Source organism: Polypterus senegalus, chromosome 2 (assembly GCF_016835505.1).
Source record: "Polypterus senegalus isolate Bchr_013 chromosome 2, ASM1683550v1, whole genome shotgun sequence".
In the NCBI taxonomy this organism is placed as follows: domain Eukaryota; kingdom Metazoa; phylum Chordata; class Cladistia; order Polypteriformes; family Polypteridae; genus Polypterus; species Polypterus senegalus.
The window spans coordinates 282,599,378-282,622,956 of NC_053155.1; the positions used below are offsets into that span (position 1 = coordinate 282,599,378).

The 23,579-nt window shown below is 40.7% G+C and overlaps 1 protein-coding gene across 1 annotated transcript; it reads right to left on the reverse strand.

The window, feature by feature from the left end:
• Window positions 1-1,401: 1,401 nt before the first annotated feature.
• On the reverse strand, window positions 1,402-18,065 carry tomt (transmembrane O-methyltransferase). Its single transcript, XM_039746499.1, has 4 exons — window positions 17,990-18,065; window positions 15,464-15,736; window positions 13,588-13,784; window positions 1,402-1,843 (listed from the first exon to the last, which is right to left on the reverse strand). Exons 2-4 carry the CDS (start codon window positions 15,723-15,725, stop codon window positions 1,523-1,525), a joined length of 780 nt encoding a protein of 259 aa, XP_039602433.1. The 5' UTR covers window positions 15,726-15,736; window positions 17,990-18,065; the 3' UTR covers window positions 1,402-1,522.
• Between the last annotated feature and the right edge of the window lie 5,514 nt (window positions 18,066-23,579).

Below are 23,579 nucleotides of genomic sequence, written 5' to 3' on the forward strand. Positions count from 1 at the left end.
CTATTGAAATGTATCAGTGAGTGTGGTTACATGCACTTTGTTAACCTGGTCATTCATAAAAACCTGGTTACTAAAATGCCATGTAAGCCCTAATTCCAGTTAGAGAAACCAGGTTAACACACACAGATTTCTCTGCAAGTAACATTTGAACAGTCCAGATGTAAACAGTTTATTCAGCCCAACAAAGCTAGACAGTACTATCCTCTTAACTCTTCCAAAATAACAACCAGGGCTAGTTTTGAAGGTCCCTAAACTCCTACAGACTACCAGACTACATGATAACTTATTTCATGTGTCTTATGGTTATCTGTGTGAAAAAAAAAACAAACTTTCTAACGTTTGTGCAACATTTTACCCTTAAGAAGATTAAATCATATTTCCTACTTTATCTCCTTTTGCTTAAACTGAAAAGGCTCAGCTCTTTTAGTGTTTCCTCATAACTCATCCCCTGCAGCCCCAGAATCTGGACTTTTTCTAGCACTGCTATGTCTTTTTTATATCATGGACACCAAAACTGCACCCAGTACTCCAGTTGAGGCCTCACCAGCGTGTTATAAAGTTTGAGCAGAACCTCCTTGGACTTGTACTGTACACATCAGGGCGCTATATTCTGTTAGCCTTCTTAATGACTTTTGAACACGATCTGGAAATTGATAGTGATGAGTCCACTATGACTCCTAAATACTTCAAAAGTTTCAGATCTTCCATTGTGTTTGGAAATACATTTTTACATCATACATGTAATAGTTTATATTTACTTCTATTAAATGCTATTTGCACAAGTCTAACTTCTGATCAGGTTCATCTGTAATGATTCAGCTGATTCTACATAAACTTCCATCCCACCTAGTTTACTATCTGGAAATTTGACTAGCTTGTTGACATATTCTTATCAGATCGTTTATGTATATTAAAATACAGTGCAGTGGATCCAACACTGACCCCTGATAGACACCGCCATAACCCTTTGCTTCCCTTTGCTCCTGCGCACTGCACCTCAGATTTCTACCTTTGTAGTTGAATCACAAGCCCCTCATGTGAAAATCCAAATAGATAATTTTATATACCCTATCGGATCAAAATCCTCCTTTGTAGAAATCCCACAAGTTAGTGTTAATATAATCTCCCATTTAAACTCATGTTGCATTGTCATTCAAAAGCAAATACAGCTCAGTTTTTAATTTTATTAATGAAATTTAAAAATCTGCACTTTAGAAAAGTATGTGCATTATCTGATTGTAATTTAAACAAGATTCTCTATTTCTTATCATGAAAACTTTGCACTTATTATGTAAAAAGTCAATAATTTAATTCTTAGTTTTAGAACCATATTTTTTACAATATGTTACAATAAAATTAAACTAAAAAGCTCCAATAAAAAGGCATCCTATTTTGGCCTGTTGCAAGAAGGGCTATTGGTGTTCCTTTTGCATTTTAAAGACAGGCAGTTCCTGTACTGCCATTCTAGCCACTCATTCCTCTTCTAAATTTCACCATCACGTCTCCAGCCCTTCGGTCGAGTCTATGTCGTCCCCATGTAAGTGAGCTCTGCCATACCATCTCGAATGCCTGGGAAGTATTCCAGGGTGGCCCTGTGAATGCGATACTGATACAAGCCGGATGATTTAATATAGCGGAGGAAATGAGGTGCACCAGGAAAGATCACGTTGTCTGCTAGTATAATGCTCCCTTTCCCTATTAGTCCACTTTCTTCCAGCAGCTGGAGGTCTCTGAGATAACATCTCTTCCAGTGATCCATAAACACAAAGTCTATGCGGTCCACTCCAAATCGCTCTCGAAACTGAGGAATCACATCTTCTGAATGCCCAATGATTAGTTCCACCTAAAATAAGAAATAAATAATGTGACATGTTTTATATTTAACAGCTTTATGACAACTATCACAATGTGAAATACCTGTAATAATATTTTTCTATCAATTCTTGGAGAATTATTATCCTAAGCGGAAAAGACAATCATAATAGTTAATGTGCTTTTGGAACTGGGCACACATAAGGGAGTTTAAAGAATGTGCTTACAGTATTAATGACACGTTATAAGTTCAAGTACAGAAGAATGCTACAGCATGATACTTTCTTTATTGTAGGATAACAGGTTGCATACTTCTGGACTCATAATTTATTTCAATATTTTCTCTGTACAAGATACAAGCGGTAATTTCATATCCTCTTTTACAGCACTGATAGAGAATGCAGATTATTCGAAGCTGTCATAGAATGGCGGCGTTTAGAATGGCGGTTCAGTGACGTTTGAGGCTTTAGTCATGTGCTTGTAAAGCTTCATGTAAAGCGACGCAAACTGCGACACTGTTGTCGTTAACTAAAAATGTATTTGGGAATCATTTAAAGTGAAGAGAAATTAAAATGATAAATTTGCTTGAATAACACTGGAAGCCTCGTATTTTCATTGACACCACGAGGGCGTTCTCGTCACGTTATTAGCAACTGCCTGTCTAATTCATTAGTTTTTAATTTATTTTGGTCCGGCTAAATTACATAAAAGATTGAAAAATCTGTTATCTTCCTTTAGGAAGACTGATGTACAGCATGCCGCATATTCTACAGAACACTCGTTTTATGGTAATTACATATTTTAAGGTGAGCGTTGAACTTTGGGCAGAAGTCAGAAATATTCAGTAAAGATAGGCTGAAGCTGCATCTCAGTGTGTGGGACAAATGAACTGATTGAAGATTAGGCGGAGAAAGAGGTAGTCGTGAATTTAAGTTATACATCCTTGGGTGTAAGATCTTTTTATATTGAGAGTACAGTCTCTTCATGCCCCCGTTACGCTGGTTTTAGCAGTTCTTTTGTTTCTAATCATCAGCATGAACGGAATGAGTACATTGGACATTTGTAGAGTAAGTCATCGCTTATTATTTACACAAGTATTTACAGTTTTTATTTATTTATTCGTTTTTCTATTTTAGGTTTTTATATATGTTCAACTGACCTCAATAATAAAAAATGATTATTCATTAACTTAAGAGCTTTATAATTCAGTTACATTAAAGAGCATTAAACAAAAGTAAAACTGATTTAATGTAGGCCTTATGCAATGCTATAAAATGGTATTGTGCATTTGGTGTTTCCTGAAGCTTGACTTCAGCAGGGATGACAATTTTCAACTTCCATTAATTAAAAGTAATGCCACATAATCGCACATTGTAATCTATGCATTTCTTCACAATAGCTGTCTTTACAGAACACTAAATATTTACATGTGCTTTCAATTTTCAAACTTTACATTGTGTATTGATATCTAAAATTGTTACTTCCTATGTGTAATTCTTTACATTTACTAACATTAAAATTCACCTTCCACAAATTTGCCCAAGCCTGTATGCTGTCCTAGTACCTCTGTAATATCTATATATATAAGTCACTAAGGCCACGCAAGACAGAGAGCCCCGCCCACCAACTCACAGAGCCCCGCCCACCAACTCACATAGCCCCGCCCACCAACTCTAACAGAGCCATGCCCGCCAACTGTAAAACCATGGGATGCACACAACAGGGACACGCCGACTCACAGAGCCCCGCCTGACAACTCTAAGACCATGAGATACGCTCAACAGAGCCCCGCCTGCAAACTCTAACCCTCCTTCTGCGTCATGGGGAATGCAGAACCGCGTCCACCCTCGCGGCCACCAACTTTAAGGGCCGATTTATACTTCACGCTCAGAACGCGTACGCGCCCGCATCATGGCTGCCATGCGTTTCCAGCGTTCATTTCACGTGTCCTCTGAGCAGGTCCTCAGAAATTAGTGTGACGCGTGCGCGAGTTGCAGTACCAGCAAAAAGTTGAGGAGCGCAGTGTGCTAAAAGTCGGAACGTGACGTCAGAGTCTCTGTTTACTATCTACATGTGACAGAAAGCCTCTATGCAGATCCTACGGGATGAATGCTTCAATGTGGTGAAGCAAAACGGCGACATTCAGATGCATTTGTGGTGCTTTTATATTCAAGCGTCGCATATTCCCGAACGTAATGATACGATACATTTTAAAAGTCTTATATACCATCTTTTGTGCCGTCTTTTTTATTTTTTTATTTTTGCAACTTAACAACAGAAACATAATGTATAGCATTATATTTGAGCCACTGAGAAAAAAATAATGGACACGGTGAAAACGTGTACTTTGTGATTAAAGTGGAAATTTCGGCTTTAATCTCGAAATGTCCACTTTAACCTCGTAGTTTACTTTATTATTAAAGCAGACCATCATAAAGTCATCCCAGTTTTTAATCGCTACGAGCTTCTTGGACCTCACAGTAGCGGCAAGCAGCAATAGATCACCAGACAAAACAAATTAAATGTATGATATTCCAACTCTCTGCACATTTAGAATCTTTAGATTTATACTTGATATCAGTTTCATGATGAAATGCATTAAAGTGTGTATGTTACATTTTACATATAATTTCATTTAAATAATGAATACTGTTAATAATTACACACATGGGGGTGACACGGTGGCGGAGCGATAGCACTGCTGTCTCGCAGGGAGTTACGTTGCTGATATTTCCTGCTTGTATTCCACACTGGGCTCCGGTTTCCTTTCAAAGATATGCAGATTTGGGGATTTGGTGCTGATAAAAAGACGCTAGTGTATGTGTGTGCTTGTATTCACCTTGCAATGAGCTGAGGCCTCGTCCAGGGATTGTTTCTCACTCGTGCCCAATGCTTGCTGGAAAGGACACGTCCCTGGATTGATGGATTTAATCAATAAACATCCTTTTCAGAGATATTGCGGTAAGGTGTCATCAGAATTTAATAGGTATTCTGGGCAATTCACAACACAGAGAAGCCGAACATGTTCTCACGGTGATAATATCTCGCACTGCCATCTGGTGGATTCCTCCAGATTTACGTAAAGTACACGCGCAAGTATGAACACTACACTACGTTTACTGCAGAATGCGTCACGTGAAGTATAACTCCGGCCTAAGACCATGGGGTACGCTCGACAGACCCCACCCACGAACTGCAACCCTCCTCATGCGTCCACTGTCGCTTTCGAGGCATGTACACTGCCTGCTCATGTGCCCGCACGAAACAACTCGCCAAACACATCCTCAGTCGCTTTCGTCTGTGCTACAGTCCAAATACACCTCTGAGCCATGTTAACTTTTCATTGTTCTTTTCGGTTCCGGCTGCTTTTCGATATATATAATCGACCAAGTTGCCCGACCATGGGGTACGCATGACTGAGCCCCAACCGCCCACTCTAACCCTCCTCCCGTGTCATGGGGAACGCACGACAGAGCCCCGCCCACCAACTCTCACCCTCCTCCCGCGTCCACCCTCGCTCTCGAGGCATGCGCACTGCTTGGTCATGTGCCCGCCCCCAACACGTCACCAGACACATCCTCACTCGATTTGGTCTGTGCTACAGTCCACATGCAGCTGTGAGCCACGTTGGCTATTCACGTTGATAATTATGCAGCGTATGCTACGCCGCGGGTTGGCTAGTATATATTAAAATAGAAGTGGCCCTAGCACTGACCCCTGTGGGACATCACTCTTTACTTCACCAATTCCAATAAGGCTTCTCGCTCCATAACACTCTGCTTCCCACCTTTTTAGCTAATTCTGCACTCATCTACAAGCAAGACCCTGAACTCCCACTTCTTTTATTTTGATCAAATACCAAACCTTATCAAATGCTTTCTGAAAGTCAAGATAAATATCATAAGCTCCACTTTGATCATATTCTTTTGTTGCTTCCTCAAAGATTTCCAGAATGTTCATAAAACATGACCTCCCTCTTCTGAACCCATGCTGGTTGTTCAGTAAATCTCCTGTCCTTACCAGGTGTTGCGTAATCTTATCCTTAATAACTTCTTTCATTAATTTTCCTGTGATGCACATTAAGCTTTACTGGCCTATATTGCTTTGATCTTCCCGATTACCCTTTTTTTTATATAACAGGATAATATTTGCCATTTTCCAGACCAGTGTGCTCTGACTTCCTAAAAATATGTCTCAAGGGTTTATATATGTACTCGCTCGTCTCCTTAAGAAAGTAAATATTATCTGCTCCTGTTGATTTGCTTGATTTCATTTGATTTAATCCGAGCAGCACGTCTCCCTCCACAATTTCCAAATCACTCAGTACCTCCTTAGTCACTCCTGATACTGTTCGGGGGTATCCATTGCCTTACATGTGAAATTAAGCAAGCCTTTATTTGAATTCTAACATTAACATGAATTTTCCAAGATTGGGCTTTGCAGTACTACTAATATAACCATTGGAAACTCACAAAATATAGTTTTAACTATTATATAATTTTATTTTTTATTTACTACTGGTATAGCATTTTTGAGTTACATTCAGTATAAAAACAGCTATATAAATAAATGCTGCTATAAAAGAAAAGCAGACCTCGATAAATGAAGGGATGAAATGCACTTGATGCAAAATGTCTGTTCATAGGAAAGAAAAATTATACTGAGGATGTGGAATTTGTACCGTGCACAAGAGGTCCATAAGCTTGGATCGAGTAGCGCCTTTTTACTCTGCGCAGAATGTTAGAGTGTTGTTTCAAAAGATTGTATTATTGAGCTTTATGGCAGAGTTTCATCTTGGGTGTTTTTTTTTTTCATTTTTTACCCAGAATTTATTTTTTCTGAAGGTGCCTGAATGATCTGAAGATGGCAAAACATGAGAAGAAAAAATAATGTGGCTGAAGTAATGTTCTGGATCAAAATCAGCTTCTCATGTTCAGGCAGATTATTTGTTACAAATAACCTCAAGTTAACACCGATGCCTTATTTGTATTGGTGCTGTGCCAGTGGCAATAAACAAAGCCTCCTTAATGAGTTTTAAATGCTGAAAGAAAAGGTGATGAAAGGTTGGCATTTTTACTTAAAATGAGTTAAAAAAATTCTCACACATATTTTATTGGGGAATGAAATTATTTTTATTAGGAAATAAATGTTTAAACACTTAATATTGCATAGCCAAACATCCCAAAAAAAATGGTAACCCAAAAGCACCTGTAATGAAATGACACAATATACTTGTCTACAGTATCCCCAATTAGTGTGTGCCATTGCCTGACTGGGTAGCACAGTGGTAGCGCTGCTGCCTCACAGTAAGGAGACCAGTGTTCATGTGCCGGGTCCTACCTGGGTGGGGTTTGCATGTTCCCCCTGTGTCAGTGTGGGTTTCCTCCAGGTGCTTCAGTTAGTTACATTGGTGATGCTGAATTGGCACTAGTGTGTGTATGTGTGTTCGCCCTGCAATGAACTGGCACCCTGTCCAGGGTTTGTTCCTGCCTTGTGCCCGGTGCTAGCTGGGATTGGCTCCAGCAGACCCTCGCGACCCTGGTCAGGATTAGGCGGTTTAGAAAACTGTCTGACTTGAATAGCCATTTCTTCTGTTGTTTTTGTGCTCCCAATGTTTATTATTCACTGGTGTTATTTTAATTCTCAGGTTATCGACTGACATTTTTACGTGAGTATTTTGGTGTTCCTTTACTCATCAAGTCAATTCCTTAATCGTGTACATTATGCCTTTTTTGCATTCAGTTAGTTAAAAAACCAAAGGCTTTACAGAATTTTACAAGAATTTCCCAGTTTTATTCTGTTGCACGCCTGCGTACAATTCTGTGCACCTTCAGGTCTTTCATTTCCTATGACAATGGGCTTTTGGTATCAAATGGCACTCCACACTGGGCAGGCAGTGCTGCTTTCAAGGGCGTGTTGTAATTTAATTTTACCTTTTTGTTTGATTTGTCACAATGAAAAAAAATTCTGATTGGATTGCTTTTTCCATATAGCAGGATGCCTTTCATTTTTTGTTATAATCTTTATATATAATACGCTACCGTGGCTGTCCATTTGTCTGTCCAGGGTTTTAAATCACCTGGACCCTAACCCTACCCCTAACTATTAACCTGAAATTTGGTACACATATACTATGTGATGTCTACTATACACTTTTGGGGTGATGATTGACCTCCAAGGTTATTCGTCTTTTTATTTTTTATTTTATTTTATTGTAGAATCAACTATTGGCAGTGGCCAGCAGGGCGGCTATGCAGCGCATTTGTACGAACGCAATTCTCATCCCTACCGCCTTCGCCATCACTTCCCCTACCTCTTCATATCTTAAATCATTCTTGAGGCAGATTGAAGACTTAAGTGCCAGCTTAGGTGAAAAATTAAAGAAAACGTACTAAGTAATTGCAACACAAACACTGACTTAATCAGTTTTAACGCAAAAGGATGCCAACGAAAGAAGAGAAGCAGCGGGCTGCTAGGGTGGAGAAAACAAGAGCTGCTCAGGCAGCAGCAAGCGCATCAACCTCTGAGCAAAAGAATAATAAACATACAGAGAAATAGAAAGAAAACTAGGAATGCTCAAATCAAGTGTATTCACTGCCATTACTGGTACTTTATAATTGAAAAAAAAATCAATGGAAACTTTTATTGAAAATTCCTTTTCTTTTTAATGCATGTCTTTTCTCCAATACAGAATCAGAACAGTCTTTTGAGAGCAAGCCAGGGCGCTCGCACACGTTCAGACAGCACAAACGCGGGGTTACCAACTAACATGTCAGCCATAGCAAAACCACCTGGACGTGGGAGAACCTGAAGACTCCACTCTCACGGGACTTGAACTGCAACTGTGAACCAGCAGTACAACCAGTGTGTCACCATGCTGGTAGGTGAACTTTATGAAGTTTTTTTTCTCCAGCCCCTGCTGAATCTTGTAAGATAAAATGTTTCTTAAGCCATAATAGAAGACACTCAAAAAAGTTGGAAACAATTAATCAGCTTTGTCTTTTTAAAATGTTGTATAGACACTGACTCATTACCACAAAGAGTGTTAAATCTTTCCAGAGTCTGCCTATGATTATTTATATCACATGATTAACTGTGTATTATATCATTTTAAATTGTTTGATATATAAATGCTAAACAGTTTGAGTGAAGGTGTATATCTTCATTACACTCAGATCCTTTTCAGCGCAAGTCTGGTCTTAACTCCATGTGGCAAACTTCTGCACACAACAATTCTCAGATTCGGTCATAATCATTCAACGGTGACGTGAATTAATGAAATGAGGCGGCGTAAGAAACAAGACAGCAACCCAGCGTGGACAGAATGCCATTCATTTATCCAGGGCTTCAGGAGTTAAATCACAGCGCCATATTCCAACATCAGTGTTCAGGCAGTTAGAATCATCCCTGGACCAGTGGTGTCATTCGGGGAGGGACTTCCGGGCCTTTAACCCATGATCTAAAGCATTTAGCCCCAGATGAACTGAAACACTCCCTCATGCAAATCTAATGAACATGCCATATGTTCTAGCTCCTGAATTTGAGAGCCCAGCCATTGCTCCTTCATTTAGCATTGTAAAAACTTCACAGGGGGCACCCTCCCTTGCTTTTCCATCCGACTATTGTCACGCGGTAATGACTTTATCGGCCCTTATAAGTGCTGGAGCTAACAACACTAATGCCCTTCATAGGCACCCAGTTCATTGCAGGGCACACTCATACATGACTAAATGCACTTGGAGCTGCCAGTTAACCCCCACACATCTTTTGCAGGAGTCACGTGTTCTCATTCAGAAGGTCACTTGGAGTTGTTGAGTCAGAAATACCACATGAATACTTGACAAACTTGGAATTGCAACTGGGACAATTTGAACAAATAGAAGCTGCCCAGATTGTCTGAGTTGTGACATAACATTGACCTTTCACCTTTCTTCAAAATAAAACATATGACCTAGTCAACCTGAAATGCCATTTTTTTTAGTTGAAATGCTTTTGGAGCGAAGTGGTATACATTCAACACATTGAATTTTGCTCTTTATTTTCACAAAAAGCATAGTAACTATTATCTTTAATAGAGCACTTGAATTCAGCATTTGGATTGTGGGATGAAAACCAAGAGAAAAAAACCCATACAAGCAGTGAGAGAGCAGGCATTCGAATGAATTCTTTGCCAATCTAGTAAAACCACTTTAAATAGGATACTCCATCTTTAGCAAGTGGCAGCATCCAAGCAAGCCAGGAATGGAAACAAATTCATTGTAATAGATGGCCATTCACATCAGGTCAATTTCAAGTGGCTCAATCAACTAACATATGCAGGTTTTGAGATTTAGGAGGAAATTGGAGCACAGCTCCTGGGGATAATTGACATAGACATTGGGAAAATGTGCACACTCCACATGATCAGGCTCCGTCGGGCAGTGAGACCGCAGTGATGAACGCCATCCACCATAGTTGATGGACTGAAAGCCAGAAGTCTACGTGACCATCATCATCAGGTCCTTCCATGAAAACCCTAAATACAAAGAGGACTGTTTGATTTATGTTAGGTAGATTGCCCAGAGGGGACTGGGCGGTCTCTTGGTCTGGAACCCCTACAGATTTTATTTTTTTGTTTTTTCTGTCCACCCTGGCCATCGGACCTTACTCTTATTCTATGTTAATTAATGTTGACTTATGTTTATTTTTTATTGTGTCTTCTATTTTTCTATTCATTTTGTAAAGCACTTTGAGCTACATTTTTTTGTATGAATATGTGCTATATAAATAAATGTTGATTGATTGATTGATAGTGCCCATCTCTGTCTAACTTGGTGAATACTAATGCTTCACACAGTGCTGCAGTCTGTTTTGGCCAGGATTATGACATCAGGATTGCTTGAATGAGTCCATATTCTGTTCATCAATATTATTTACCATTATTCTGAGGTTTTAGGTACACAGTTTATGAATTTTGTGCTTAGTTTGCATTTTTAAATTTGTTCCAATGATGTTTTTTTTTTCTATCATTATGTTAATGGCGGGCGGCACGGTGGCGCAGTGGTAGCGCTGCTGCCTCACAGTTAGGAGACCCGGGTTCGCTTCCGGGTCCTCCCTCGTGGAGTTTGCATGTTCTCCCCGTGTCTGCGTGGGTTTCCTCCGGGCGCTCCGGTTTCCTCCCACAATCCAAAGACATGTAGGTTAGGTGGATTGGCGACTCTAAATTGGCCCTAGTGTGTGCTTGGTGTTTGTGTGGCACCCTGCCCAGGTTTGGTTCCTGCCTTGCGCCCTGTGTTGGCTGGGATTGGCTCCAGCAGACCCCCGTGACCCTGTATTCGGATTCAGTGGGTTAGAAAATGGATGGATGGATGGATTATGTTAAAGGCGGGATTGCTGTGATAAGCTTTGGAAATGTGATTGATTTCTAAGATCATTATTATTATATATGTTGTTAGTTTTGTACTGATGCGAGCGTCGCTATTTTGTTTTCATGGATGTCACCATATTGGTACTGTTTCTGTGACTGGTTGCTGGACACGTGATGAGTGTTACACAACAGCTAACATTACGCCACCAGTCCTATAAAACAGGGTGGAGTATAATTCTCACAATCCAAGCTTCTGAATTTTCTAAAGTACCCATGACTCACAACTTTTTCATAACCTGCAATTGCTCTGTTAATCTGCATCCATCCCTACATGTAGGTCCTCCAACCTGCAGGGAAAAAACCAGGGGGTTGGTGGCAGGATTGGCACTCCAGCCACCATAAAAAAAACCTCACGCTGTTCCACTCCAGCTGAACTAGGGTGGTGCTGAGGTGTCACCCGTTGCATGGCTGCACTTGGGTCTGAATCTGGATCCTGAGCTTGTGTGGTGGGTGCGGCAATGCACTGTATCAGTGTGCGCTCCTAACCTATTTGTCATTGATTTTTGCCACTCAGTTTGATTTTAGTATTATAATATTTTTGACCCAAGGTGCAGGTCTTTGCTACTAATTTTTCAGCCCCTGTAACTTTTAGTGTGAGCTTTATGGTGTTTCTGACCCCCTGTTCGCTAGTAGTGTTGGCCCTTATTTTACCTAATCCACTTTTCATACCATCATAAACCCCCAGACGTTTATTTTCTCCAGGGGTGCTGCTGACTGGATTTTTAAAATTTCCTCTCCTCCATTGTCAACTGGCAATAGTACAATTAATACACAAGTATGGCTGGGCTCCATTCATGTTCATTAGTTTCAGACTACTTTGTTTTCCTGTCTATTTAAACAAATCTGTATCTCTATGTATCCTCATTATGTAATTATTAATCTGAAAAGTTTAAATTTGAATTTTACCCAAGAACTTCTCTCTACGCTGTACGCCTGCACTCACCAAAGACAGTAATACAAAAATAAACTGAATTGACTCTCCCAGATCACTCCGTCTTGATGCTTCAAGCCCACTGATTGCAGGTTTGGTTTTAAATCTTTTTAATTAGACTCCTAGTCACCAGCAATGTTTTACTGCAGTGGTTCTCAGTTTCAGCCTTGTGGCTGCAGGTCCTCGTCCTGACCAACTTCTCATTTTAATTGAACTCCGAGCCTAATTAAACAACTCAAGTCAAGTGGCCTTGTTGTCATACCATCCATACACTGCATTGCAACACACAGTGGCATGAAATAACGTTCTTCATGACTGTGATGCAACAGATACATAAGCACAAGACAAGTAAAAAACTCTAATATGCTATACTATAAATTAATGATAAAGGTAAAGGAATAGATATTAATAAGTAATAAAAGAAACTAATGATAAAAGCAACAGATGTATTACATCTAAATAAAGTACTGGGGCAGATCAGAGGTCAGGAGGGCAGCACAGAGTTCAGAGTCTGGACAACTAAGGGGTAGAAGCTGTTGAAGAATCTGCCAAAACTGGTTTGGATGATACAGTACTTTCTGTCTGATGGAATTGGGACAAAGAAGCCAAAGGAATAGTCTTTCACAATGCTGTAGGCTTATCACTGCTGCACCTTCCTGGCTATAGAGGTGATATTAATTGACCAAGTAATGTCAGCTACCAGGTGCACAATAAGAAATTTGGTGCTCTTGACCAGTTCCACTGCTGAGCGCTCAGTCTGTAGTCATGTATGGACAGCTTCTCTTTTGTCTTGTCCACAATAAGAGACAAATTGTTGCACTTGCGCCAGTCCGCCAATTGTCATATCTGCATTCCATAAGCTGTCTCATCCCCATTACCGATGAGACCCACCACCGTTGTGTCATCAAGAGCAGCGTTTGGGGGTAGCAAGTGGGGTGACTGCCCCAGGCCAATTGCGCCTAAGGAGGCCCCACTTTTGAGGTCCGTGTGTCCCATTCAAGTGGGTTTGTTAAGTTATATTCTCCAGTTATACTTTGATAAAGTCCGTATGTTATCTTGCAAAAATATAGCTGAATACTGTAATGAGAAAACCCGGTGTATGTTAACATTACTTTCATTAAATTCGCATGCAAGTTTATACGTTCCACACATACCAGTAACAGCGTTTGACATAACCGGCCCCGCGTGGGGTTGGTCAGCCCTAGGCCCTGCACACCACTAAGGCCGCCTCAGCATCAACATACCTAATTATGGTGTTAAAACTATGTGCAACCATACAGTCGTGAGTCAGAAGAGTAACAGAAGTGGGCTGAGCACGCAGCCCCAGGGAGTGCCAGTGCTGAGAATAATGGGGCAGGAGGTGGTGTTTCCAACATGGACTGACCTTGAGAACCACTGCTTTATTGCATATGACTCGAGCTTCACTCAAAAAGCTTACCGTGTCATCATCAAACCCTGCCAAGCGAATAATCTTCTCCGCTATTCTGGCATTCTCTTCATCCATTTCGACGGTGTATAACCGGGCACCCAATTCCAATAAGCGGGCAATGCGGACAGCAGCATAGCCACAGTGTGTACCCAACTCCAGCACTGTCTTTGGAGCCATGTCTCCAATGAGACGGTCCAAGACTTTACCTGTTAAATGGGAAAAATGGCAGTTTATTATTCAAATGGCCTACCTGACCTTAAACTAAGCACCTTTATAGTAAATCCCATCCCAGTGTCTTTACAGACTACTGATACATATCTACTTTATTTATACCGTATATAAAATTCTCAGCCTTAAAGTGCAACGGTGACGTTTTTAATGTCATGTTTTTTGTCACGCTTTAAATCAGGCTTATTTTAAAACCTACATATATATGTTTGGCTTCATTCTTTTCAGAATTTATCGAACTTTAATGTGATGTTGTTAGATTTTCAGATTCTTATTCTGTTCTTAAATTCTAAACTAAAAAATATCAAGAACTCACATCTCGCGAGACAGGACTTTGTGCCAAAAGATTTAACAACGCCCAGGGCCAGAAATAAAACACAAGCAGTAGGACAGCTGCTGTACAGGCTTTTAAATGTTCGAAGCGCTGCACGAGAAGCAGCTCACGCGGCATGGCAGCAGCAGCAAGCCAGCAGCTGATAGAGCAAAGAGGAGGTAAAAAATAAAAATAAAACTGTATTTGTTTCCCATTGTATCACCATTTAAGAAGGGGTTTCGGAGGAGCGACTGCATCTCCTTGGGGTGTGTTCAGCCCTCTCTCTTCACAATGCGAGCGGCAGAGACGCAAAGTGGCTGGCATGCAAAGCGAGCAGGGGGGGAACCCCCTAGTATTTATATATTCACAACATTTATTTTCACAATGAATTGCACACAGATAATCTAACTTGCTTAGCGTCACATTGAGGATTAGAGTCAAGGATTAATTGGCATGGCACCCTTGGGTTTCCTCAATGCTACAGTGCTTGCATTACAGTAGATTCAGAAAGTATTCAGACCCCTTCACTTTTTACACACTTTCCTGTGTTGTTGATTTATTTTTAAATGGATAAATTTGCCATCTGTGTCTATCAATCTACACTCAATAACCCATAATGACAAAGTGAAAACAAGTTTTCAGAAAGGTCTGCAAAAACTGAAATATCTCATTCATATAAGTATTCAGACCCTTTGGTGTGGCACTGCAAGTTGTGGTCAGGTGTATCATCCTTGAGATATATCTAGAACTTGATTGGTGTCCACCAGAGGCAAACTGAATTGATTTGACCTCGGTTAGAAAGACAAACATCTGTGTCCTCAATAACTGTGATACAGAAGAAGTCTGGAACCTCTGGGGCTATTCTTAGAGTTGGCTGTGTGGCCAAACTGAGTAACCAGACAAGAAGGGCTTTGGTCTGAGAGGTGACCAAGAACCCAATAGTCCCTCTAAAAGAGCTTCAGAAGTCCTGCTGAGATGGGAAAACCTGTCAGAAGGAAGACCATCTCAGAAGAACTCCATCAATCAGGCATTTATGATAGATTGGCTAGACAAAAGCCACTCTTGGGTAGAAGACATAAGAGCATGAAGAAAACGATTCTCTTTTCTGATGAGACAACAATTGAACTATTTGGGCAGAACTCCAAGTACTATGTCTGGCAAAGACCAGACACTGCTTCTTTGTTTTATAAAGTGTCATGTGATAGTGTATACTGTTAATGCTGCTAAATTGATTGAATCTTGAGTTACCAATTAGCCAAACATACTCATCTTTGAGACACCAAACCCAAGATTAAACACAGGAACCGGGAGCTGTGCCATTTGAGCCTGATCTTTGGTTCTTACCTTTTTTTGGTCCAATGTTGCTAAGGTATTCTATCTTAGTGCACCAGTGATCAAATGTGTCCAGTATGCTCTCTGCAGTCCCAGGAAGTGCGTGTGTAAGCACATACTGGAAGGCACGTTCTTCCCGAGAGCGGCCCGTTATTAAATCTTGCAGGCGACGCACAAGCACTGCCCGGTAGAAGAGCAGTATGTAATGCCGGTATCGAATGAGGACCGTTAACAGGAATGGAATGAAAGCCAAGGCAATTGCTGGGGAAACCATCTTCGTTTTTTCTGCAAGACAAAAAAGGTGCTTAAATTTAGTCATCTGAGCGGTCATTGACTTGACAGACTCAAAAAAGTAGTCCATGTTCAGTGCAGCAGTCACACAAGGCAAAACACAGCGAGAATTGTTATCGAAAAGGCAAGCAAAAGATCCAGGAGCTAATGACATTAAAGTACCCCTAACTGTCCAAGAATTTCATTATTTGTGTTTTGTAGTGGGTCCAATGCTCAAATGGCAGAATCACTTCCATGTCACATGACCAACAATGTTCATAGCAGCTTTAAACTGGGGCCATACAATGAGAAACAAATTTATGGCATCCAAATGAAGGAATAGTGATGAAAGTGTAAGTCAATAAAAAACAAAATGGATGTACATCCAATGCACCCATAAACCAAGATTATTACAGGTAATAAGTGGAACACTAATAACAATGGCCTAGTTGCTGCTGTTCAGTGTCCCTTTTGGTGCCTGAGCCCTCAGTGCTTCTCATTAAATCCCTTGGTGTTCGATGATTGTATCTCATCGGTGTATTTGGGGTTGTGTGATGCACTATGCAATGACCCCCATCTGGTGCCATCCCCCATTCACACTACCTCCTTAACATATTTCAAATGAAGTCCTAAGTATGCTAGTTGAACTACAGTCATTTAGAACATTTACACTACATCCATTGTTAAGCAAATTCTAAAACATTAGACAGATCCTGATCCGTACTGTCACACAAGACTTAAGACTGGTTATCATTTTGTTGTTAATAAAATAAAAAGAAAGACAACATGCCAAAACAAGAAGCATACAAATTGTCAGATAGACCCAAAGGCCTCCCTGCGCATCCCATATCCTGTGTCATACCACCAGGAGCTGTAGTAGTGCCAAACAATGAAACCACTACACCTGACCAAGGGAGCGATTACATCAAAACATCTATCCATTTTCCAACCCGCTGAATCCGAACACAGGGTCACGGGGGTCTGCTGGAGCCAGTCCCAGCCAACACAGGGCACAAGGCAGGAACCAATCCCAGGCAGGGTGCCAACCCACCACAGGACACACACAAACACACCAAGCACACACTAGGGCCAATTTAGAATCGCCAATCCACCTAGCCTGCATGTCTTTGGACTGTGGGAGGAAACCCACGCAGACACGGGGAGAACATGCAAACTCCACGCAGGGAGGACCCGGGAAGCGAACCCAGGCCTCCTTACTGCGAGGCAGCAGCGCTACCACTGCACCACCGTGCCGCCCTACATCAAAACATTGTGTCCATTAGGTTTGGAGTTACAAATTACCACTTATGCATGGAATCTCAGCCTGCTCCATGAGTAACTACACCATGTTCAAGAATGTGATGAAGAACATTTTGATTTGGATCTTGGTGTAGATTAGCACATGCAAGTAAGAAGTTCACTGTGCCCCATAGATGTGACAATCAGGACTCACATTTGTACTGTGATCCTATCGCATCTACAGTAGATCAAGTACTGACAGTGGCACCTTGTCCAGATTTGATCGTGTTGTATGTCTGACAAGCCACTCTCCTGTGTCTGTCAATGAGAAGTCAAGCCACAAAAATACCTCTGACAATATCAGCCAATTTAGGAGGCCAGTAGAGGTGTGCACACTTGACTCTCTTTTAGATTGCACGAAGATATGGCCTCTATCTCTTCTTCTGCAAGCCTTGAGTCAGCAGGTCTGATCTGTGGTGAGCTGCTGCGTTGCTAACCCTATGCACCAGTTAAAGACAGAAGGAGGCTTAAGATTCAGTTTAATTTGTATTTTGACAGTCGGGAATATCAAACTGACTGTGTGAATTCATACCAAGTGTTAAGAGGCTCTCTTCAGAAGCAGGTAAATGCCGTTGTCACTTCATGACAGTCAGTTGACGCAGCTCAGCACGAGGTGTTGCTTTGGAGACACGCACTACTTCATGTCTTCAGAGCAGATTAGGGGTTGTGCTGCTGTTAACTGATTGATTTTTGACAGGCACAATAAAGAAATCACAAACACCACCATCCAAAACAAATGAAAGACCACCAGACAAACAGCATCTGTGCTCTCCTGATCTTGTGGACAGTTTTGCAACACTGGAATATCAAACCTCCTACCCTCTGTCTATTTTCTAGCCCACTCAACCCATTTTGGGATAACAAGAAGCTGAGTACAGACTGTCATGGAGCATGCTGACTAACACACACACACTTGCGTCAAAACATTTAGAGTAGCATTCTCGATAGTTTGAGGCTTTTTGGACTCACCAGTGTGGAGATGATGGCCGAATGAAAGACAGCAGATTAAAGCTGCTCCTTTGTAGTCTGAGATGTGAAAACTCCCTTGTAACTGCTCAGGCATGTCTGTGAATAATTGATGGACAGCAGAGTAACAGCACAGGCACCGAAGCACATGGGATCAAGTTGTCAGGCGTAGGCAGATCAAATGCCTGGAAATGTGCATCAGGCTTTATATCCAATGAGCTGTGGGAGATCAAAACAAGATGAGATGCCCCAGGGTTCCCTCAGACATTTGAACAGTTTAGGATCACTAACCAGCCTTTGAAAACATGCAAAGTCTACACAAACAGACACCCAGCCAGGGGTCCACTAAAACTCCAAGTTCAAATTCTCCACAAGGCTAATTTTATTCTGTATCACAGTTATAATAAACACACCAAATTTTAATGAAAACAAGCAATAATTAGGGGTCACTCAATCTTATAGTTTTTCAGCAGTCAACTGTTTCACACGTGTAGGTCTATAATATTAGCACTGTCTTTGAAGAAGTTGGAACATTCTTGCGATGGTTTGTGACTAGTCAAAAAATAAAGTTTCTGCTCCTCTTCCTTTGTCAGTATGTCATTGTACTTTTTGATGAGACTTATTCATCTTTCAGCTGCGTCCTTCACTTTTGTCATGTGTGCCGACAGTTCACAAAATTCATTGAAAATTGAATCAACTGTCCAGTGTTCTGGTGGTTTCTGGAGAAACCGTCGAGTCCTTGCATTGCCTTTTTCCATAATCACATTAAAGGACGATGTTGTTCCTTCTGTTACCAGATACTCCAGCTTCAGCTGTATAGATTCTTTTGTTATCTTGAGATGTCGAGAAAGGTCTGGTAATGGTGCATCATCTTTTCCTTTGTTCCTGCATAGAATCTGTCATCAAAAAGAGCCAAAATAAAGAGCTCCCCCTTACTACAAGAACATTTCTGAAACTCCTAATTAATACTAGAAAGTTCTGGAAACTCCATCCAAATGTTGTATTCGTCATACTGCAGAGATGGGAAGTCAGAAGTTGCAATTGCATCATTTGCTGCCATTGTGTGTTCATGCTACCCAGGTGGAAAAGTGAGCATGGATGTCCCCATGAAAGCTGGTGTTTCAGCAACAAACATTAATTAATAGTTCTGTAGTCGAGATCAAAGAAGAAACTGATGAGTAAGAAAGGCAAAAAATGGCCGTACCAGTTATCTTCAAACAAAATAGCAAGACAACAAACCCACAATGGCAGTAAAATCACAACAAATGATAGCTTCCTGTAATATTGGGGGCAAAGTAAGCTTTCTGTTAGGTAACAGAGGAGCTCTGTCTCTTCAGTTGCTCGGCCATGAAGTGTCGTCTCCTTTCAGGCGGTCATGCTCTTATGGGCTAGGGACTGGGTGGAGTCAGTTACCCTAACTGGATGGTTTCTCTGTAATGTGGGGGAAAAGAAAGACCCCATAGTTAGCTGCAATGCCTCCTCTTGGTCAGGGGTGAAACTACAGACATGGGAGGAACTCAGTGGGGGAGGCACTCTGACGCACATTTGTAACTGTCCTTTAGTCTTCATTCTGGTAATGTTAAAATTGAAGTTCTTAATATTCAGTATTATGGATTGAGGTCAGTCATTTTCTAAGCCACTTAGTCCTGAACAGAGTTGCAGAGGTCTGCTGCAGCCTATCTCAACTACCTTAGGACACAAGGCAGGAACAAACCCTGGGCAGGATGCCAGTCCATTGCAGGGTAAACACACACACAAACCAAGCACACACTAGGTTAATTTAGGATCGTATTATTTTTGGACTGTGAGCACCTGGAGGAAACCCACACAGACACGGGGAGAACATACACACTCCATGCAGGGAGGACTCAGAATGCAAGCCCTGGTCTCCTTACTGCGAGGTAGCAGCACTGCCACTGTGCTGCCCCATGGATTGAGGTGGTTCATTTAAAGTAAATCGTTCAAATAAACAAATTACACTTAGAAAGTGTTTCTGTACTTCCTGATCATAGTGTATGTCTCATTTTGGACTGAAATCATAAGTTTGTAAAAAATGAGACGAGAGAGACCAGGCCCAATTTTGCAAGCTCTGATCTGTAGTTAATTTTTTTTTTTTGGTTATCATTTTTTGTTAATAAAATAAAAAGAAAGACAACATGCCAAAAGAAGAAGCATACAAATTGTCAAATAGACCCAAATGGGCACCCTGTGCATCCCTTATCCTGTGCCATACCACCAGGAGCTGAAGCAGTGCCAAACGATGACACCACTACACCTGACCAAGGGAGCGATTACATCAAAACATTGTGTCCACTAAGTTTGGGAGTTGCAGACATTCTCTTTACATTTTAACGAGTTGGAGATTCGAGATGATGAGTTCTGAGTTTTAGTTGAATGCAACATTAGTAGTAGAATGTTCTCTGTTTGTTTATTTTTTATTTTATTGCTTACTTATCTCTTAGCCAGTTAAGAAGCACCACACAAGAGTACCTACGTAGTAACATTACAAACCTCTAAATGTTTGACAATCAAGCTAAAATTTCACAAGCAGGCAAGTTGTCTAATGGACAAAAATAAGTGGCGTGGAGAGATGATGAAAGTCAGCTCTATGCACTGGTTTGTTGACCACCCTATCGTTACATGCTAAATGTATTAAATCACTGGAATGTATTTTTCTGCCTAACATTTTGCACCCTTGTGTTATTCTTAGAATTTATTGTTGACAGCAGTGGACAAAAATTCAAGTCTTAGAGTCCCGCAGATTAATTTGTTTCTGTTTATATCTGTGAATAATAAGCGTATTTAGGAGGGCTTTAAACTTTTTTTGTCGACCCATAAGGCCCAAATGGATCATACTGCTACATGTTGTCTGTATGTCCATGTTATCCATGTTGGCCTGGAACCCCTGCAGATTTTATTTTTTTCTCCGGCCGTCTGGAGTTTTTTTTTGTTTTTTTTGTCCTCCCTTGCCATCTGACCTTACTCTTTTTCTAAGTTAACTAATGTTGTCTTATTTTAATTTCTTATTTTGTCTTTTATTTCTCTTCATTATGTAAAGCACTTTGAGCTACTTTTTTGTATGAAAATGTGCTATATAAATAAATGCTGCTGTTGTTGTATTATTGTGGGATTTGTGAGATTTACCAAGTCTGTTTAATTAGTTGGTCTATTCCCAAACCTTAAGATTAACCTATGCACAGATAACCCTACAATATTCCATATATGATCCTCTTCACATAAGTACTGTCACTCACATGGACGTGGATGGACAGCTTCAGGGCTCTAGTGATGGTAATTACCTGTTGAACCAGGGGTTGGTGCTGTAAAATAATGCCTTTTCTCTTCTTCCCTCTGCACGATGAAAGACTGACGGCCTTACCAACTCTAGCATCACTTCTACCGTAACTAGAGCCCTTAACCTGTCTACCATACGCACACACGAAAGTAAACATGGTGATTCTGTCATAAACTAGGACAAAGCACTTCAAAAAATGCCCACTAGAGGGGGTATCACCGTCAAACCCTGGCTAGTAGTAAGGGCAGGCACCAAATCTTTATGAAATACAAAGTTTACTTTCACAAAATGCTCTTCAATAACAACAAAGCTCTGTGGAATTCAAGAAGCAAAAAAATTGCCCACAAACACAATCATTCAAACAAAGTTCCAATATAGTAATTCAGAAAAATATTCAAAATATTCAGTAAGGTATGTTCCAAAAAGCCAATAAAATCAGAGTAAACTCACCAACTCCCTAGCACGTGCGAAATGAACTGTGGAAGAGTTTCTGGATTTATAGGGTGGAGGGAAGTTCCTAGTGGTGATGCCAGGTGGCTCCGCATCATGGAGGGACCACCCACAAAATACTCACAACATAGTAAAGGCAAAAAGACACAAAACATGAATTGAACTCTTAACCAGGGATGCCAAATGCCTGCCACTAACACTAACAAACATTGGGCTGTCCTTGGAACCCACGATAGCTCAACACTTTTTTTCCCTATATGCCACTTGCCAACCAACCAACCAACATCTTACTTCTACTGTAGTTGGTGTTCTTATTGAGGTGCGACCTTTCCACCTTGATAATGTCACAAAAACGAGCAAATGGCAGCTCTGTTTGCACCTGGTCCCATAATATTTACTTTATTACTTCAGTCACTCTAGATAAAAAGCCATACCACAGAAATGTTAAAGCAACATAGCATGTATTAAAGTACAATAATACCAATAGAAGAAAAGTATAATAGAAAATAAAATAGATAGTAAAAGTCTGGGTATAGTCTTAGAAAAGCTTACTCAAAATCAGCATTGTCAAGGGTGGATGTTGTCCTGGACGTCTTTTTCATTTACCAATCGGCGTCCAGATCAGATTGTCTCGTGTCTCAATCTCTGATGTCACTTCTTATGACGTTCCACTTTCATCACCTCCCCTGGTCTCCCAGATGAGCCATATTTATGTTAAAATTTCATGTGGGGCTTTGGGATGTGTGGCATTGTGCACATTTGATTGGCCGGTTGTCCTTACAGTAAATAACTCTTCTCAAAGTCTTTGATCTTTTCACACACCTCCATAGTCCTTTCTTTTCCTAAGCTATAAACTCATTGAAACGGCTTCTAATCCTGTGGCATCTATACTTCCATTCTTTAGTTATAAGCTGACTGAAGCAGATGCATTCAAGTTGTAAATTACTGCTGCAATATAGGAAGAATGTTCAAGGAAGATGCGTTCTTTGAAATGTGAATTGAGCCTGCAGCTAAATTGCTTTAAGCTTCCTGTAAATTCAATTCATCCTGGTTTGTTTGAGCAAAATTAAAACTTAGTTACTTAGCAGTCTGTAATTTCAAAAAAAATTGAAGATTTTACACTGCAGGACATTGTCTTAACAAACACATATCCTTTGCAGCTTCCCTTTAGTAGATAGATAGATAGATATGAAAGGCACTATATGATAGATAGATAGATAGATAGATAGATAGATAGATAGATAGATAGATAGATAGATAGATAGATAGATAGATAGATAGATAGATAGATAGATAGATAGATAGATATGAAAAGCACTATAGATAGATAGATAGATAGATAGATAGATAGATAGATAGATAGATAGATAGATAGATAGATACTTTATTAATCCCAGGGGGGAATTCAACCAGGGTATAAAGTAATAATAATAATAAAGTTAGCTGAAGCCAGAAGCAGTAGGTTAATCCACATGACAGTTGGCATATGAGACTGGCCTATGTGATTGTTATGCCTATGGCTACTAAGCGAGTATGCCGCATACGGGTCAGTGTTGAAAGGTGACAGCTGCACAGCGTCGGGTCATCGCGACTTTAGGACATAAGAACTGCCTCCATTCACTGCACAGAAGAATGAGTTTGAATTGTTGGTCATCATGGAATGGGGAGGTTAGCACAAGGCAGTGGCCCATTTTGGATGAGATGGGTGACAATGCTCTATAGGGAATGTGGTGTGGTGACACTGTGTGACCATGAGCAAGTCACTTCCGCTGTCTGTGCTTCAATTGGGAAAGTATAAGAAATGTAACCAGTTGTATCTCAAGTGTTGCTCTGCATGATTTGCTAAAC

Coding starts and splice junctions, on each gene's coding strand:
- tomt (XM_039746499.1), bottom strand. CDS start 15,725: ATGGTTTCCCCAGCAATTGCCTTGGCTTTCATTCCATTCCTGTTAACG. Junction 13,785..15,463: donor CAACATTGGACCAAAAAAAG/GTAAGAACCAAA, acceptor CCCATTTAACAG/GTAAAGTCTTGGACCGTCTC. Junction 1,844..13,587: donor CAGGGTTTGATGATGACACG/GTAAGCTTTTTG, acceptor TTCTTATTTTAG/GTGGAACTAATCATTGGGCA.